At 50.4% G+C, this 18,418-nt stretch overlaps 1 protein-coding gene across 5 annotated transcripts; it reads left to right on the top strand.

Annotated features, from left to right (window-relative positions):
• Positions 1 to 4,647: 4,647 nt before the first annotated feature.
• Positions 4,648 to 11,081, top strand: LOC138727088 (leukotriene C4 synthase-like). Of its 5 annotated transcripts, none has more exons than XM_069869252.1 (6): positions 4,648 to 4,918; positions 7,829 to 7,903; positions 8,682 to 8,781; positions 9,496 to 9,566; positions 9,796 to 9,877; positions 10,239 to 11,081. In XM_069869252.1, the coding sequence occupies exons 1-6, from the start codon at positions 4,846 to 4,848 to the stop codon at positions 10,363 to 10,365; spliced, it is 528 nt and encodes a 175-aa protein (XP_069725353.1). In that variant the 5' UTR covers positions 4,648 to 4,845; the 3' UTR covers positions 10,366 to 11,081. The 5 variants fall into 5 exon arrangements, with proteins under 5 accessions (XP_069725353.1, XP_069725356.1, XP_069725355.1 ...); XM_069869255.1 differs by lacking the exon at positions 4,648 to 4,918 and adding an exon at positions 5,361 to 5,508 and having other exon boundaries at positions 10,239 to 11,061; XM_069869254.1 differs by lacking the exon at positions 4,648 to 4,918 and adding an exon at positions 5,369 to 5,508 and having other exon boundaries at positions 7,673 to 7,903; positions 10,239 to 11,054.
• The last annotated feature ends 7,337 nt before the right edge of the window (positions 11,082 to 18,418 follow it).

Genomic DNA, 18,418 nt, shown 5'->3' with positions numbered 1-18,418 from the left:
AATCCTGTTTGGCTGCATCGGCCCTGTCAATATTCTTATAGCAGTAGATTATATCAGCAAATGGTGAGCAGTCATACGGGTTATTGCTAATTCTCTGTCTCTGTAGCACGTGGCTCAGTGACAGAGCTTTTAAATAGGTTGTGAGACAGCAGTGCTCCTCTTGGACAACTGCAGGAATTTGAGACTGAGCTCCCTTAAATCCCTTTCATGTGTAATCTGCTTTTCTTTTTAATTTCTAGTGCTATTATTCCTGCTGCCAAAAGCTCAGTTGTCACACAGATGCCAGAGCTCTTTTGTTCTCTCAAAGGGCAGGGCTAATTATTCTTTGGTATTTGTGGAACCATAGCAACGGCCAAAAATTTAAGAGAGGTATTCAGGATGAGAAGACCAAGACAGTGAGTAAAGTACACAAACTGTTACACAGAGTCACTGAAACTGTACAGGGTGTAGCATCAGTTCAGCATCTCTGCAAGTGCTAAACAAAAGGACTTAATCACAATGTAAAACTGCATTAATTTAAAAAAAAATAAAAAATTAAAAATTTAAAAAATTTAAAAATTTTAAAAAATTAATTAAAAAAGCATTAATGTCGGGGCTTTCAAATACAGAGACCAAGCTCCTGTGTGCTGTCTTCAAACCTACGCCAGACCCCAGATAAAAGCCTTCTCCAGTCATGCAGAGGTAGGGGATGAATGCTGCAGACAAAGCTTGGGTGGCCAGGAGGCATGGAGCACGGGCTTGGGCATTGAGAATTGGTCTAATGGAAACGGCTACCATCAAGACGTGCAAAGTTCTTAGGCAGCATCCCAGTCCTGTGCAGCGTGGAGCAGTGAGATGGACGCTGGAAAATTAGTTTCTTTAAGTGCGATGCAACAGGCAGCGGGATCCACATCCCAGTGCTGCCCAGTTTGCTTACCGCCCTCACAAGCACAAATTGAAAAGAGTCTACACATTTTGCAGGCAGTGTATTGAAAGCATGCTGGCTTGTGAGGGATTTCTATCACTAAAAAAGCAAGTTTTCCTTAAAACAAACATTAAATGCACCTTGCTGGAAGGGGGCAGTGGAATTATGCCAGGAAACTGGAAGGGGTGAAATACTTCTTGTGTAAGGAGTCCAAGAAATCCTCAGAGTACAGCAGGTTCTCTCTGCCTTTTTCCCAGCAGAGCTCCAGGGTTCTGATAGTCCAGCTCTAACCAGAAGCTCAGTTACCGCCCGCTGGCACTCGCTGAATCCTCTTCTTGGTAAAGCGCTTACAGACACCATCCCCTTGGCCTACAGCTTTCAGGAGGCAGAGAGTCTGCAAAGTAACATCACTTCAATTGCCATTTCAGCCTCCCAGTGGTTAAAAGCAAGGGTGTGCAAGCAACTTTGGTATTTAGCACTGTTTCTGGTCATTCTATTTTTTTACACAGTTGCGTCACGCAACTACTTCACCCCCTAAAAATAAACCCAGCTGGTTTTAAAGCAATTCCTTTGTCCCATTGTGGGACTGGTCACCGCTCTATGACTCCTAAGGCAGTTTCTTGCCTTTTGCAAAAGCCTCCTGTTCTTCACGGGCTCATCAGCTGCTTCTCAAAGGCCTCTGGGAAGAGCAAGAGTTTCTAACTTAGAGCTCCCATCTGGCTGGCTGTCTGTCTGTCCTAGCTCCCCATGACGCAGCCCCCACCTGCCTGCCTCTGTGAGCCAGCACCCCCATACCTGGCGAAGCTAACGTTCCTCAGAAGGTGCTGGAAGGAGAATTGATGCCAGGATGGGTGCCTGGTCCCAGTGGCACGTCCAGCATCGCTCTAGCCCGCTTTGCAAGCCAGGAGTGGGGACAGAGAGTGAAAGGCTCAGAAGAAGCCTCCACTTTTGGTATCTTAAATGGTGCCTCCTAACTTGAGACACTGGGGGTAGGAGCGTTCCACCTTGCTGGTGGATGGCAGAGCTGGGTCAGCCTGCATGCAGCATCTGGGCTCCCCACGGGGCCAGAGGAGTCGTGGTCCCATTGTAGCTCTCCCTGGGGACAATGCTGAGGCCCGTTGTCCCCACGGCTGCCACCGCTGTCGGGTGTGCGCAGGTCAGCGCGACCTCAGCCGGGCTGCGATGCACAAAGGCTGCAAGAAGTAACAGCCAGAAACCCGTGACTCGTGCCTTGCCCCCGTGAGCCAAGGCTGCTGCTGGCTCCCTGGTCCCGGACACAGAGAGCGGCTCTGTTTAACTTCTCCTTTGAAGAGGGGAGAAGAGACGGAGCCCATTCCGTTTCCTCTGGCCTCAACTGTTTATGTGACCCGGACGCAGCCTTTTCACGCTGCTTGCGCAGCTCGTGCAGCCTCACGGCTGCCGCAGGGTTTGCCTTCCCCACCCTGGCAGCATCCCATCCGTACCCGGGCTCCGTGCCCCGCTCAGCTGCCCCGTCCCCTTGGGCACATGGCTCAGGGCATCTTCTGGGGCTGTGAGAGCAAAAGAGTTCAAAGAACGACAGTTCAAATGATGGCCCACCCTCATCCACAGCATCTGCCTTTGGTTCCTGCCAAGGATCCATTTCAAAACCTTTTAACAGCACAGGCCTTATGAGGAACGGCTGAGAGAGCTGGGGGTGTTTAGCCTGGAGAAGAGGAGGCTGCGGGGAGACCTCATTGCTCTCTACAACTACCTGAAAGGAGGTTGTGGAGAGGAGGGAGCTGGGCTCTTCTCCCAAGTGACAGGGGACAGGACGAGAGGGAATGGCCTCAAGCTCCGCCAGGGGAGATTTAGGCTGGACATTAGGAACAAATTCTTCACAGAAAGGGTCATTGGACACTGGCAGAGGCTGCCCAGGGAGGGGGTTGATTCACCTTCCCTGGAGGGGTTTAAGGCACGGGTAGACGAGGTGCTGAGGGACATGGTTTAGTGTTTGATAGGAATGGTTGGACTCGATGATCCAGTGGGTCTCTTCCAACCTGGTTATTCTATGATTCTATGATTTTAAGTTTTCTGCAGCTCACACGTCATCCCAGCAGCGTGGGCCCCACTTGCAGAGCTGGCCCAGCCTGGATCTCCGGCCACAGTGCACTCCACCTCCCACAGATCTCCCCTCAGGCCACCTCTCTTTCTCCCCAGAACTCCTCCTTTCCATTAATCCCGTGTGGGAGAGGACTTTGGTGTGAAAAGTCACCATAATGGCAGAGGGACCATCGCCCTCCTGACTGCCCCATCCCTGCAGGTATGGTCCTACACAGCAACACCTCCCAGTTCAGGCAAATCCCCTCCCCTCTGGCCCTGTGCCTGGCAAGCCAAAGGTCTCTCCTTCACAGGAAACCTATCAGGAATGCCAATCTCCTCCCTAAAACCTGTCTCCTTAAACTTTCCCTTGCTCAGCCCCTCACGGATGCCCTGCCCAGCTCTGTCTCATAACTGGTAAGGCTGCCCAGCATCCAGCTTTCTAGTCCAAACAAGATAGAAAAGCTAAATGCCTCTATTTCTCCTCCCCTGTAATTTAGGGAAAGGGAAGCTGTGCTCCATGACCACTCCTCAGCCTTTGATGTATTTCAGTGCTCCCTGTAGCCTTGCAATTTTTTCCTGCATCATTACAGGATAATACTAAGTGTGTGTTAACATAAGAGCTGCCGAAGACGTTTGAAAGGCTTGTTTGTCCCTCCACAGAGGGAAATCCTCCCCCTCCCTGCCATATGCACTTATCGCTCCAGAGATTCATGCTTCTTTGAGCTAGCCAGAAGTGCAGTTGCCTGGTTGCATTGTTCTTTTTTTTGCTTATTTGCTATTTCTGACATTCCAAAAGGAGAGTAGGAAAACAGGCAAATCACATGGAAAGGAGTTTCCTTATGTGACAATAACACAAAACAAGGCAGGTCAAGAGAGGGATTTAATTTGCCTGTTTTAATATTTTTAACAGATGTTGACTGTAAGAGAAGGGGTGTTATTCATTTGTGTGTATCAGTGCCTTTTGGTGATGGGTTAAGGGGAGAATTTTGGCCTTGCTTTTATGCGCTCACCAAACTCATGTAGAAACAAGCTTTAAAATAACTCTCCAAATTACCCCTAATTAAATGAGTATCCTATACTCACTGTTGTGGCTGCCCCATCCCTGGAGGTGCTCAAGGCCAGGATGGATGGGGTTTGAGCAGCCTGGTCCTGTGAGATGTGTCCCTGCCCATCGCAGGATGGGCTTTAAGGTCCCTTCCAACCCAAACTATTCTCTGATTCTATCAAATCCACCTAGATGAACAGGCTAGCACACATCTCCAATATATACTGAGTCTGTACTCCGAGGGCGAAACCAGCCACCTGCTCCTCTGGAAGGAGGAGCCTCTCAATAGATGCACATTTGAGGAAGACGTGGCAATTCTTGTCATGTGTAGTTCTTATGGTTATTGCAAAATGCTGAACCCAGGGCACATTTCAAAACACTCAGGAAATTTGAGCCAGCTTGTGTCTTGCTGGGAGCCCTGATGGGAACCGCAGAGCAGAACGTGCCTGCTGCTGTCCCCGCTGCCTAGGAACAGCCACGCGTAGTCGATGGAGTCTTCTTAAGGGATGAGATAACGACTTGGCCTCTTCTTGCCTTGTTTTTAGGCCATTCTTCCACTTACAGCTGCAAAATCCAAGAATTCCAGGAGAACCTCAACACATGTTGAGAAATTCTGCAGGCAGAGAAGGTTGGGAAAGCATGTTGCTGGCCCAGCCTGAGGGAGCCGCTAGCTGAACAGACCAAGGCACTCGGAGCTGAGCTCTCTTTCATTCTCTTGAACTAAAAAGCCTCTTTTTCTTCTGTGTGACTTTTAATTTTTTTGAACAAAAAACCCTCTCCTTTTTTTCCCCACGTGGCTGTTAGAAAGACACTAACAGTTCCTGCAAGCAGCTCCATGGTCACGGGTTTGGATGTGCTCAGTGGCTGTGAAAGAATTCAAGGGGAAAGGAAGCAAAAACATAAACAAGGTTAGAAAATTCTTCCATATTTTTACAATATGCCTGGAAGGACAAGGCACCTCCATGCTTCACAGTTGAAGGGTGGGGTGCTGAGCTGCAAAATGTTCCCTCTTCCACCAAGAGAAAGCTCTTGGTCCATTGTACTCTCATTTCCAGGGGGATGTTATTGCCTCCTATGATGCTGGACTCCACTCTGCTGGCACCTCCTTGCCTCACTACTCCTGGGATTTGACAGATACTTCAGACTCCGTGGCCGCTGAAAACTCCTCCAAGTCTTTTGTGTTGCTTTCTTCTCTTCCCATGATTATTTTCAATCCCGACTGGTGTTGCAACCCAGCTGGCAGTGCAGCCCTTCAGTGAAAATTAACAGGCAGAAGGGATTCGTGGCTGCTGGAGGAGGTGGCAAGCGCGGGAACAAAGGAAAAGCTTCTGGCGATGACTCAATGGGAGGTGCAAGGAGTTTGGACCGTGCTAGACCCAGCCACCCTGCGATGCAGGGCCACATTCACACGGTGTAAGCTGGAAAGCAGAGTACACGCTGGGAAGCAGGGGACAGGGACAGCATTTCATTAGCTCCTGCTCAGCAAATCCACCCCAAGGTGAGCCTGGGACCGCAAAGCTTGTCCTTGCTTAGGCCGTGTCTGCCCTGGAGGGTGAGGTTTTGCATTATGCTTATTCCAGTGCCATTGCAGACGGATGATGACAGTGGGGATGCCTTGTCCCTCATCTCCTCACCCCGGCTGCCCCTCCTGCCCCTCTCCTCCCACAGAGCCCAGGGATGCGGGGTGGCCGTGCAGCCAGCTAGGCTTTTCGCGCTGCCTGTGAGCAGGTCTGTCTTTGCTTGCAGATAGAGAGTTTCCTGTCCGATCGACGGTGTGATACGAGTCACCACATAGTTGCCTACTCATTAGGTTGGATGCAAACAGCAGGAGGGTGGTGGAGGTTGGGGTAGGGCGAGGGGAACCAAGCCTGCTGGCCAGAGCCTGCCGGGGCATCCCCTGCCCAGGGATGCTGCTGGTGGTCACCGTGGTCCACAGGTTACTGAAACTGGACACCAGTGACAGTCCCATCATTGAAGGGCATTTGGAACTGGGAGGAGGATACTTATGTCTGCTACTTGCAAACACTGAGTGAGAACAGAAAAGAAGGTGAGTTCTGATGGTGACAAACAGGGACGAGAAAAACATTGTGCCCTTCAGGAGGTAAAGACAGCTTGTAAAATTGTGCTTGTAGGGGAGGGGGAAGGGGAGAGACATCTGTGCTTTTTTATTCATTCATGTTTCTACTAGCCTTAATTATATTTAGACTAGGCTAGATGATACTAGAAGTATTTTGTATCACAATGATGTGGGGAGTCTTCATAGCTCCTCCTGGCCCAGTTCTCCTTACACATATTTGATGCTTTGGATGCAGGTTGTGCTGCATCCGATGGAGGTGTGAGCTCAGATCTTTTTTATTTGGTTGTTTTGCTTTGTATTTTCTTTTGCTAGCGGGCTGTAATCAGACAGGAGCAGAGGGAAGTGAAAAGCCATTAAGCACTGCAAGACCTTTGCCCTTTTGAGTTGGCACAGGAAAATCTTCATTTCTTTGACAGCTCAGTGGGAGAAAACAAGACACAATGTTCCTGGTATTTCTAAACAGTTGCTGGAATGGAAAAGCATCAATTCTGAGATGAAAGAACTAATCTTATAGCTGGTGCTTGAAAACCAGTGGTGTCTGTATTTTGATATTTGGAGAAATACTGAACTAGGACATTGTTATAGCCTCTCCAGGTGTCTTTATCCCATACAGAGAGGCAGAAAACTGGAACCAGCTTATTGCTTCTTAGAAAGTCTATCTAGGACATCAGGCATACAATGTAATTTCTGTAAACTGCTTTAATCTGATTTTATTTTCTGTGATAGTGATGTTTAATGATCGCTTTGTCTTAACTCACTTTTCTTTTTCCCTGCTCTGAAGGGAAAATTCTTCAAATGAAGGGAGAGGAAGGAAACAAAGGCGGAAGTCTCAGCAGCTCGTAGCTCTGCCAGCTTTCTGCTGTTAGATAGAAATTAGCCGAGTGGGTCTCTGCTGATATACGAAAACATCATTTTCCTTTTGCTATCTCCTAATGAATGCTGCAGGGTTTTATCCACGCAGGATTCTCTCTGGTGTCTAAAATGAGAGTTAATTTGACCAGGGATTGATCAGAAGCTTGAATATACAACTCCCAGCCTTTCCAGTATGAGGGCTGAAACTCTCTGACAGCTGTTCTACAGGACCCATCTCCAATTCAAAAATCACCATGCAGGACAGATCTCTGCCTTTAATACATTATCGCATCCTGTCTTACCCTTGCCATGGGGTTTTCACTCAAGGGCTTTCTTTATCCAGTGGCATCTCAGTGTTGTGGCTCTAAGTTGTGCTCTGAGCCCAGTGCACGCTTTCCAGAGCGATGTGTACCATGAAATGCTGCCTGTCCTGATGCTCAAGCAGGGCAGAGCATCCCAAGCAAGGCTGCAGTTTCTCATGCAACATCAGCCAGAGGGACGTGCCTCAGCCTTCTTTAGGAATATTTTTAAACCAGATGTCCCTTGGGGAGTGCATTGCTGGACTGCTGACATTTGTCCCCCTGCTCAGCTCCTACTTCTCCTCTCTTATCGCTCATATGTTGTCTATCTATCTGCTGGATTTCCCAGTTAGTCACACCTCATTCCTGGAAAAGGGAGGGTGGGAACGGAAATACTCCTTTTGACTTGTTTCTGCGAATTACTATTTCCACAGTGCCTATTGTAAGGGGAATCCAGACTCCTCCTGGGTTTAAGCACCACATACAGATCTTCCCTGTTTAATTAGAGCAAGCCTATGCCGCCAACTGCCACATCAATAAGGACTAAACCTGGCCAGGGGAGCTTCTGATCGAGAAATTGGGTTTCCTAGAGTCTCACAGAGTCAATATGTTGGATCAGATTCATCTGCTGGCTGCCGTGACAGTCCTGGGAGTCCTGGAGCAAGGTAGGGACCACTGATGGATCAGTCTCCTGCACCTCCACTGGTTTCCTTTCACTTCCATATTTCATTTCTGCAGTCACACTGGCACTTCCTTGCTTTTCAGATGACAGACTGATGTCTCACCTGGGTTTTGAAATGCATTCAACAAAACGAGTACCTGGGAAGCACCTTCCTCTGAACTGACCTACCTCCTCAGTTCACAAACTTCTTGGTAGATCTCCTCTGCAAACACCTAGGATTTCTTTCTTTGAAAAAAAAAAAGGGGGTTACAGCAGCTCCTGTAGATGTTAGCATACAAAGAGCACAGCAGTGTGGAAAGGTGAAAGAACAGGCTGCGGTGGGTCGTGCAGGATGTCTCCAGACACGGCTCCACATTACATGACAATTTAATACAGTGTCTGAGTGGCTCATCTGTGGCATCAGTTCCCTGCTTACCTATCAAGATTTAGAAAGGGGAAAAATTAAAGACTGAAAAAAAACCCCTAAAACTGATTGTAACAAAGTGCATCTGAACCTAACGGTTTCTATAGAAGATAAATAATCTGTTAATTATGCAAGAGAAAGCAGGTATCCGCTGGTGCTGCATGACTGCACAGTGTTGCACTGGGTCATTGCTTTTCCTTGTCTGAAATGTATTTGGGATTTTAATGCATCTTTCTCTGCTGTGTTGGAGGGCAAGGTTGGGAGGAGTCAGCAGAACTTCTTCTACCTCTGGCAGCCTCCTGACTCCACCGTGCCCAGCCCAGACTGACCACTGCTACTTTTCTCTCTTGTGCTGCAGCCTACTTCTTCCTCCAGGTGATCTACGCCAGGAGAGCATTTGGCATTTCTCCTCCAAAGACCTCAGGCCCACCTGAATTTGAGAGGATTTTTCGAGCGCAGTAAGAAACTCCTCATATAAGATGCATACCAGACCTCAAGCCCAACAGCACTGCCCCTCCCTGCTTTGCCACTTATTTCTTGGGACTCGCAGAGTAATTCAGCAGTTATTCACCTCCCTTGGGGTTAGTTTAGTGGATTTAAGAGTCAGGATCTGTGTTGCATCGGCTCATGAGTCCAAAACATGCCAACCATTGCTTGCAGAAACCACACAGGAATATCTTTACAAAAGATAGGAGAGTGTAGGGCTGCTAAAGACAAAGTTGTGGGTGCCCGAGTCTTAGCCAAGCAGTGTCAAAGCCTCAGGCAGCTTCAGCCCTGCTCTGAACCCCCCTCGCTGGGAAAGATGAGCTTCCAGAGAGCTCGCAGCCAGGGCTGGGGATAGCCATGACCCATCATCTCTACCGTGACTTCTGTGCTAGGGCTGCAGTGGGGAGGGAAGCAGCGAAGGAGGGAGTTTCCACTTCTGCTTTAGCTGAGCACTGGAAAGAAAGCATCTTTTACTCAATTTGTTGTGTCCTGGAGACCCTGGTCCTTTCACTGTTTCATTCCTGTGAATAAAGGTGGGATGGGAACTGTGGGGAAAAGTGCAAGCCTGGAGGTTTTCGTGGTGATATCAGCTCTAAAAAGCATCAGCCCCTGGGAACTGCTAGGGGAAGCAAAAAAGGAAGATCTTTCTCCTTTCCCTTGGTTATGACCTTCCTCTTTCCTGACAGGGTGAATTCCTCTGAGTATTTTCCCCTTTTCCTGGCAATTCTGTGGCAGGCTGGACTCTTCTTCCACCAAGGTGAGAACAGACCCTTACCTGGTTTGCCACTGGATCTGTTCCTCTGAGTGCTGGCTCAGTTCTCAGCTCCTGCTAGCCTTCCAAACAATAAATAAGCAATAATTCTGCCTCTGATGGGAGGGTAGAGCCAGAGGAAACAAAGCCTCTATTCCTTCACTTTGGGCTACCTGCTTCAAAGTAGCTCTGCAAAGCCTTCAGAGATGGTCATTGTGATCTCTCTCGACTGCAGGTCTGGCTGCAGCCTTGGGTGTGATCTATCTCTGCGCCCGCTACTGCTACTTCATGGGATACAAGACATCGTCCTCAGAAAGGTAAATGCCTCTGCCAGCCTGGAGCATGTAGGAGACCCTGGGGGGGGTTCTGTTTGGGAACATAATGTGTTCTAGGGAACCTCAGGACTTCTTCTGGCTGCTTTGGGGTCCCTGCATGACTCAGCCTTGCTGAGATCTCGGTCTGGGGCCCGAGACAGATACAGGGCAAAGCTCTAGAGCCGCCCCGAGCCCTTGCGGGTGTGTGTGCTCCCTCAAGGTGGGAGCAGGGCATGGGGCCACACACAAGGGACAGGGAACAGCCAGGGGCTGCTTTTCCACTCCCCTTCTCCAGGGAGGAAGAGACCTTTCCCAAATGGGAGCGGTGATGCGTGGTCTCAGCAGGCTCCCTCTCCTCCACCAGGCTCACCCCAATGTACTTGAGCGCCGGAGTCCTCTGGATTCTCATTGCAGCGTCAGCCCTGGGCATCTTGCATTTCTTCCTCTCTCACTACGTGGGGCTGAACATCCTCCGGCTTTTCACAGCGTGATCTGCTCCTCTGTCCCTCGTCGGCGTCCTCGCCTTCGAGTTCTGCCCCTTCCTGCCCATCTCAGACTGTCTGTACCAAGTACAGCACCGGCAATAAATCCACCCTCACCTGAGTTTTTCACACCTCCCTCCTTGCCCAGCACCAGGAACTGCTGAGCTCTCCAGCAGCTCTTTTTTCACACTTGGAGCCAGGTGCTCCATATCTGGCAGCTTCGTCATATCTGATGCGGAAACAACAACGCTCCAAAACAAGGAGAACTTTAGGAACACCGAACACAGAAAAGCAAACTCATCTCAGCCTGAGCTTCCCAGGGAGCTGCCCTGGGGAACTGCCGTGTGTTCCCCTTCCTCCAGTGGCTCTGCCTCCAGCCCAGGCACCCAGCATGGGTTCCTGCCAGTTTTCCAAGGCTCACACCTGAGAAAGGCATTTGTTTGAAACAAGATGCGGGCTGAGACATGGCAAAAGAGGCGAAGGATGAACAGGAGCAGCCACCTTGTAATGTTTATTAGTGATTGCCTGTGGGCGATGCTGTAAATTAGGCTGTGCAAACTCATCACCACTACTGCATGTATAACTCTGAATACTGCCGTGCGACAACGTGCACAAATAAAAAGGCACCAGGCTTGCTGCACGGGGTGTCTCCTTGTGGGTCTGCAGTTAGCAGAGAACAAACGCACGAGGCTTTGAGCACAAGGCAGCTGCCTTGGTTTCCCTGCCATGCAGTGCAACGCAGCCTGCAACCCTGCATCCCACGGGAGGAGAGCTCTGGGTTGGAAGAAGCTGATTTTCAGAGGTGCCGAGCTCCTGGCTCAGCACCAAAAAGTGGTTCCCACTTGGTGGTCTGGCCACTGCTCAGGACCCCTCTGTGACAGGAAGGGCGGGATTTGCAGGGGAGCTCAGCGTTCAAAATGCTGATGCTTTTGACCATCGTTCCGCTCGTGTTAGAGACACAGCTCAGGAAGCATCAGCCGTGCTCCATGCCATCTGCACCAAACCCGGAGAGCGAAAAAACTGCATTAACACAGGGCCAGTCTAACCACATTTTAAAGCTCACCGCCCTCCCCTTCCTTCCCCAGCAGTTTGTAGATCTAGATGGTAAGAACAAAAGGCAAGAGATTGTTGTTTTGGTTTTTTTTCGAAGAAGCGATTGATTTTGCACATTGTTTCATTTCCTTCCCTGCATTTTAAACTGGCTTCCCCAGCAAAGCCTTCATCCATTTCCCTCCCAGGCTCTCCTGCCTTGGAGTCCTGCTGCTGTGTTGAAGCTGGGAAACACTGCAGGGAAAGGCTTCAATCCGAATAAAAATAACCCCACAGCACTCGCCTCTGCCAAGTTTTCAGTGCAGTGAGGCCCCTTCCACAGAGGAACCCCCAGTGTCCAGTGTCACAGCAAGATAAACAACAACAAAATAACATTTTTTTCTAGCAGCTTTGCTAATGCACTCAGGAAAAAGCTGAGCAGCATTAACCCCTCCTGTGCCTTAGCCGGGGCAGGGAGGAGGAGATACACTGCCTGGCCCCAGTGGGACTTTACTTCACATTTACATTAACACAACCCGCTGCCTCCTGAAGTTAATTCTCAGTCCTCACCTCCTGAAGGGTTCATACAGAAGGACCAGCCCCAGCTGCTGCTCAAACCCCGGCTTTCTCAGGTCAGTCCAAGGCAGCGCTCCCTGTTCTGCAGACACCACCTCCATCTTTTACCTTGCAACCAGTTTTCTAACCCCATCGTACCCATCTGGAGTCTCTACCCACCTCAGCCCTGCTTGTCTCTGCTCTGTGAGCCTGGCCTGCAGGATGACTCAGAGGAGGGAAGTTAATGATTCAGCAGCGAGGCTGTGGCGAGCTGGCTTCTCCCACTGATGCACAGGAGACCAGGACAAACCCTGGCGCAGCGCTGCCCGCTGTCACTAGCTCTGCCATGGAAAAGCCACACAGCACATCATCTCCCGCAAACTGTTGTCACAGGGGTTGCTTCAGGTGCCTGTAGCAGAGTGGGGGCTCCTCCCCTGTAGCCAGGGATGCTGTCACTGCTCTGCTGCTTCATAGCTGTCATCAACGAAAAGCACTTTGCACCGGGCCGTGGTTCGAGGATGCGGTTGATGGTTTCCAACTGGAAATGCTGCCGCTGCACAGCACCAGTGCAGGATGAAACTGCTTTGCTCTCTTGTAGGGATGCTGAGTGGCGAGGCGTGGACTGGCAGGGCGTGTGCTGGATGGGATATAGAATCATAGAATCATAGAATAACCAGGTTGGGAGAGACACACCGGATCATCGAGTCCAACCATTCCTATCAAATATGATATGATGGATAAGATAGGCTGGCTGGGATGGATAAGATATGCTGGATGGGGTGAGATGGGATGGATAAGGTGTGAGGGGTGGGATGGGATGGGATGGGATGGGATGGGATGGGATGGGATGGGGTGGGGTGGGATGGGATGGGATGGGGTGGGATGGATAAGATGTGCTGGATGGGATGTGATAAATGAGATGTGCTGGATAAGATATGCTGGCTGGGATCTGCTCTGTCCTTGCCACCTCAGGGGACAGGGCTTCGGGGTCCCCATGCGGCTGCTGCTGCCGCCATGGGGGGCTGTGTCGGGGCCCGTCCCCGTCCCGGTCCCCACGGATCCCGCCCGGGGACCCGAGCCCGGCGGCTTCCCCCGCGCCGAGGAGGGACCGGGAGGGGGCGCTGCTGCCCCGCTGCCGGGGAGGGACCGAGAGCACGACAGGCTGCACCCCCAGAGGGACCAGAGCACCCCGGCTGCACCCCCAGAGGGACCAGAGCACCCCGGCTGCACCCTGAGAGGGACCAGAGCATTCCAGCTGCACCCCCAGAGGGACCAGGGCATCCTGGCTGCACTCTGAGCATACTGGCTGCATCCCAAGCATCCTAGCTGCATCCCAAGAGGCATCCAATGCAGCCTGGCTGTATCCCAAGCATCCTAGCTGCACCTTGAGAGGTGTCCAGTCGGGGCATCCTGGCTACACCACAAGAGGTGCCCAGGGCATCTCGGCATCCTGAGCATCCCATCTGCACCCCAAGCATCCCGGCTGCATCCCAAAAGGCACCAGAGTATCCCAGGTGTACTCCATGAGGCACCCAGAGCAGCAGCCACACAGGCTGCCTGCACACAGAGCTGTGGCCGTAGCAGCATTTGTGCACACTCCCTCCTGCTTCGAGTGTGACCTGTGCTGGTCCAGGCCCTGGTATTAAAGTTGTTGTGATGAGGGAGTCCTGGAGCCTCACAGAAATCTCCTGGAGACGGCTTACAATGGACACAAGAGCCCCCTGCAAGCGCTTTGTAGATTCCCAGGATCCTTCCTGCTTTGCCCCATACAGCTGCCAGTTCAGTGCCGGCAACAGTGAGGAAAAGGTTTGGCGTGAGATATTGGGAAGAAAATCCACTTTGATAAAACTGCAGCCTTGCTGGCAAAGCAGCCAGCTGGATGGGAGACCAGGAGGCAGCAAAGGGAACCCATGGGATGAGTGAGAACTGTTTTATAGCAAGAAATGCAGAGGCTGAACATGTAACTCAGATTCTGTTGCTGGTGGGACTTGTTCCCACATGAGGAAATGAGTGATGATGGACACACACGGCTCTGTCCCCCAGACAAAGAGCTGCCACCCACTGCAGGGACAGCCGGCTTGCATGTGTTCCCATTTTTGTATTCACTCAGGTTCCTGTAAGGCTTTTGTACCACATTGCAGAAGTTTGTAGCTTGTTTTCATCTTGAAAACGTCAAGGGCGCCCGCGTGTGCTTTCCTACCCATCATGTGACGGCACATGCAGGACTGCGGTGCGCGGACGGGTCTGGTGTGCAGGCACCAACGGGTTTAAGCACAGCCCCCAGCCCCCAAACGATGAAAGAAAAACGCATCCCTGCACCCAAATCCAAGGAAGTGCAACCCAGTCCCTCGGCACCTTGGCTTGGTGGGAGAGGTGGAGCAGAGCCTTGAATTTCCCTGGGAAGCAGCACTTCTTTGGGGTGTGTACAGGAGAGGAAGGGCGTGTGGGGCTGGGAGAGGAGGGTGCAGTTGGTGGCCCTGGTTTTGTGGCACTGGCGTGTCCCCCACGTTTCCATAGCACCAGCATCCATAACATCCATACCAGGGAGCCAAGGGGAGGGAAAGAAGTAGGTCAGACTGGGCTAACAATACCCAGACGTGTCTGTCTGTGGCTGAGCCTGAGCAGGGAAAGGGAGTGAAAAAGGCAGAGGGAAGAGTGGGATAAAACAAAAAAAAAAAAAAAAAAAGGGAAAACACAAAGTGTCCATAGTTTGAGCAATGCATTTCTTTCCCTCAGGAAAATAAGAACCTTTTAAATCCACCTTTGTGTATCAGTGCTGAGAGATGAGAAAGGCACCCACCTCCTGCCCATCTGACAACAGACTCCAAGGGAATTCAAATGCTAATTTGGAGCCGGACTTCTCAAAGGGTCTTTATTTCTGCGGCAGCTCCAGGATCCGAGCTCTGGGGAAGCAGCCGGCTGGAGCTGCGAGGTTGCTGCTTTCCAGACCGGCACTGGGGGCCGCTTTCCTTTCCCATCCTGATTTTGTCTTAGATTTATTTGTTTACATTCAAGTGACTCCAAGGGCAAGGAAAAAGAGGGGCAGGAGTTGTGTAACCGAAATAGCTGCGGTGGTGACCCGCTTTATGTGCTCGCTGTCGCTCCATCGGTGTCTCAGAGCTGGGTGGTGTAGAACGATAGATCCACCAATGCCAAACCTGAGGAGACCATTATGACCAGTTAGATACAGGATCCTCTTGATTCCAGTAAACATATGGACACAAAGATCCATGGGGTGCGTAATAGAGCAAGATCGGAGGGCTGGAGCACCTCCTGTACGAGGACAGGCTGAGAGAGCTGGGGTTGCTCAGCCTGGAGAAGAGAAGGCTCCAAGGAGATCTTATAGCGACCTTCCAGTACCTGAAGGGGCTAGAAGAAAGCTGGGGAGGGGAGGAAGAGCAAAAGTAGGGTCAGCACTCAGAAGGCTTTGTAGAGCACTTCTGGAGTGAGAGAATAACAGAGGATCGATGCCAGCAGCACGTGCATCAGCTGGGTTGCTCTGACATTGCACTACGCAACAAGAGAAAGCTGGGTGACCCCAAACGGCTGCAGGAGCGTTACCTGCAAGGCTTGGAAGTTGGGAATCATCATGTCAGCAAGGATGAAAATGGAGCTTCTGACCCTGCAGCTGGGGAGTGGCTAAAATAGGCTCCATTTCGTGAGCATGGGTGGCCACAATACCAAGAGCTCAGGCACCGTGTTATCTGTCCTGACGCAGGCACTGCAGCACATTCTCCCGACACTGGACTCCGTCATCCCACTGTGAAGTATTTACAGCTCTACAGCTCATTCTCCTTCTGGGAGGGTGGTAAGGAAATGCAGGCAAGGCTTGTTGCAACGGATGCAAATGGACACTTGTCTACATCTCTCCTGGCAGGCACAAGGCTGAACTGCCAAAGAGCTGTAAATGTTCTGCTTGAGCGAAGAAACCTTCTCTGAGAGCAGCCTGATGAGCTCAGCACAGCACTACGCGGCCAGACGGATCAGAGCTGACTCATGCCCACCTAGCTTGGAGTCAAGGAAAACATGCAGATGCCTAAAGCATGCTGGTAGAAGACACCTTTTCCACTGCTGGAACTGCATTCACAGCAAGGGACCTAGCTGGATCAGTAAAAAGCAAAAGTAAAAAGCTGCTGTAATTACAGCACCACAAAACTGAAATGAAACTAATGAACAGAAAAGCATCAGACAGGTGAACTCCCAACTGAGCCCTGAGAGGATGCGATCACTGAGGGAGCAGGACAGAGGCAATTCTTCCATTTCCTTTTGTCAAGGATGCTGAGCATAAGTTGTGGATGAGCTGGTGGGGTAAAGGGAAGCGTGATAGATTCAAGCAGTATAGCAGCAGCCTCAGAGAAAAGGAGGGACATGTGTATCTGCTTTTCGCTAAAGCAGCGTCTATCAGCCTCTCTAATTGTTTTCCAGGCTGGCTCTGCTGAATAAAGATAAAAACAGGTGAAAAAGAAGAAAGTAAAGGTGAAGTGTAACCTAAAAGAAAAGCCTCTTCAACTGCCCAAAATAAAAGTGAGAGGGAGGCTGTGTTAGCAAAGCCATGAACTGGCTGCATTAGCAGATGACGGTTACCCAGTGACATCCTGACAAGATTTCTTTTTTTAGAGAAAAATAATTACCTGAAGCTACAGCTCAAGTTGCTGACAGACCTCCTGACAGACACACTACATCTCAGCTGTGTCTACTGGCAAGGAAGGTACAGGTGTCATGCTGGCACCTTGAAGCAAAAAAGCCAGGTAAGGTGATGATGCTTGAGTCCCCAAAGAAATCACAGAAACAAGACCTGGAAGACTGCATGTGTAAAAAACATACATAGCTGTTTCCTCGCTCAAGAAATGTATTAAAATCCTGCAACTGACGCTTCCAGCAAGAATTTTATCCCCTTCTTCATTCTTCTTAAGTGCTCACATACCATGGGAGTACCCTTACTTGAAGAGGTGCTTACCAGAGATGGACTCCTAGGAAAAGGTCTGCTGCTGTTAACACTAACTCCCTTCAAACTGTTAATTTTAATCTTTCAAACACTGCATATGTGTTGGCTAATTATAACGCTTCTGCTAACTATTTATGTCTTTATTCACAGTCACGTTCTTCCCCTAGAAGTGGCTGTACCCAACTTCCCGTTGGATGTGTCAAGTTTCAAGGCAAGTTTCAAGTTTCAGGGTTTATGCTTAGCAGCAATTACGTATTTGCAAAAAAAAAAAGAAAAAAAAAGTCATATTGCCTTTCTCCTAACACTGGAAGCTGGAAGAATAGGCGTGCAGCAGAACTCCTTTCCAGTGTCCCTGCCCATGGCAGGGAGTGGAACTGGATGGCCTTTAAGGTCCCTTCCAACCCAAACCATTCCATGATTCTACAACAACCACTTCTGTTTGCAGCCTTTCCTTATCTCAAACACAACTTGCACAAGAGGTGAAGGCACGCCGGGAGCTCAGCCCTGGTGTGCCCCCACCAACAAGGGGTGGTACAAGAAGTAGTTACTGTTAAAAAAAGTGGGATATTTTGATTTAAGCTAAAGCAGAGTTAAGTTTCATCTAAATAATTGTATTTTTTTAAAGTTAAACAATGTTTCATCAAAGTCATGGTATCTTTTTGAAAGTTAAACAGAATATCCCTCTGATGGCATGTTAGTTGTTTTTGAAAGTGCTTTTCCAGACACCCTTTATTCTCTGGAGATGGTAACATTTTGTGTTCAGTGTGATCTGTGCAGAACAGACATGTTTTCTTCTGTAATCACCTCTGTTTGCAGCCCTTCCCTCTCTCAAAAGCAAGGTCAGGCAGAACTGGAGCCAGCTCCAAATTACCGAGAGATTTGACTGTTGTTAAATTCATAATAACATTAAAATTAGACTTTGGAAAGTAATAGAATATGCATAAGATTTCTGGGAAGATGTATCCATGTGCACGTAAGTGGGAAACACACCCTGTCCCCAGCTCTTGTCTCACTGCACACAGTTGATGGGGATCACTCCCTCGTGCCGCCCAGGCCTGATAAAGGATGTTTGCTTTCTAGAACTCAAAAATGAGCCTTAAGAGACTTTATTTGCTGGCATTTTCCATAGCACAGACAAGCGTTACCCTGTCCCATGCCACCTCCTCTCTCCCGAAGCCTCCCTCATGTTCCCCCTCAGCTCCTCAACATCCCCCCCCATTGCCCCCTCCTTCTCCCCAATCTCCCCCCCGGGTTGCCCCCCCTTCTCCTCAATCGCCCCCCGATGTTACCCCCCAATCTCCCCCCCGAGTTGTCCCCCTTCTCCCCAGTTTCCCTCCCGTGTTCCCTCCCTGCCCCCCCCCCCCATGTTTCCCCTCCTCCTCCTCAATCTCCCCGATCCCCCTCCCCTGTTCCCCCCTCTCCCCCCAGCCCGCCTGAGGGCGGCGGGCGCTGCCGCAGTCCCAGAGCCGCGATGGCCGCCGGAGCCCCACGAGCTTTAAGGCGAAGGAGGGGGCGATGCGGGGGGGGGGGGGT

This window comes from Phaenicophaeus curvirostris, chromosome 15 (assembly GCF_032191515.1).
Source record: "Phaenicophaeus curvirostris isolate KB17595 chromosome 15, BPBGC_Pcur_1.0, whole genome shotgun sequence".
NCBI classification, from domain to species: domain Eukaryota; kingdom Metazoa; phylum Chordata; class Aves; order Cuculiformes; family Cuculidae; genus Phaenicophaeus; species Phaenicophaeus curvirostris.
Note: the sequence above shows the minus strand (reverse complement) of the source record. Positions and strands in the feature narration are given on the sequence as shown.

Coding starts and splice junctions, on each gene's coding strand:
- LOC138727088 (XM_069869252.1), top strand. CDS start 4,846: ATGGTCACGGGTTTGGATGTGCTCAGTGGCTGTGAAAGAATTCAAGGG. Junction 9,567..9,795: donor TGGACTCTTCTTCCACCAAG/GTGAGAACAGAC, acceptor TCTCGACTGCAG/GTCTGGCTGCAGCCTTGGGT. Junction 9,878..10,238: donor AAGACATCGTCCTCAGAAAG/GTAAATGCCTCT, acceptor CTCCTCCACCAG/GCTCACCCCAATGTACTTGA.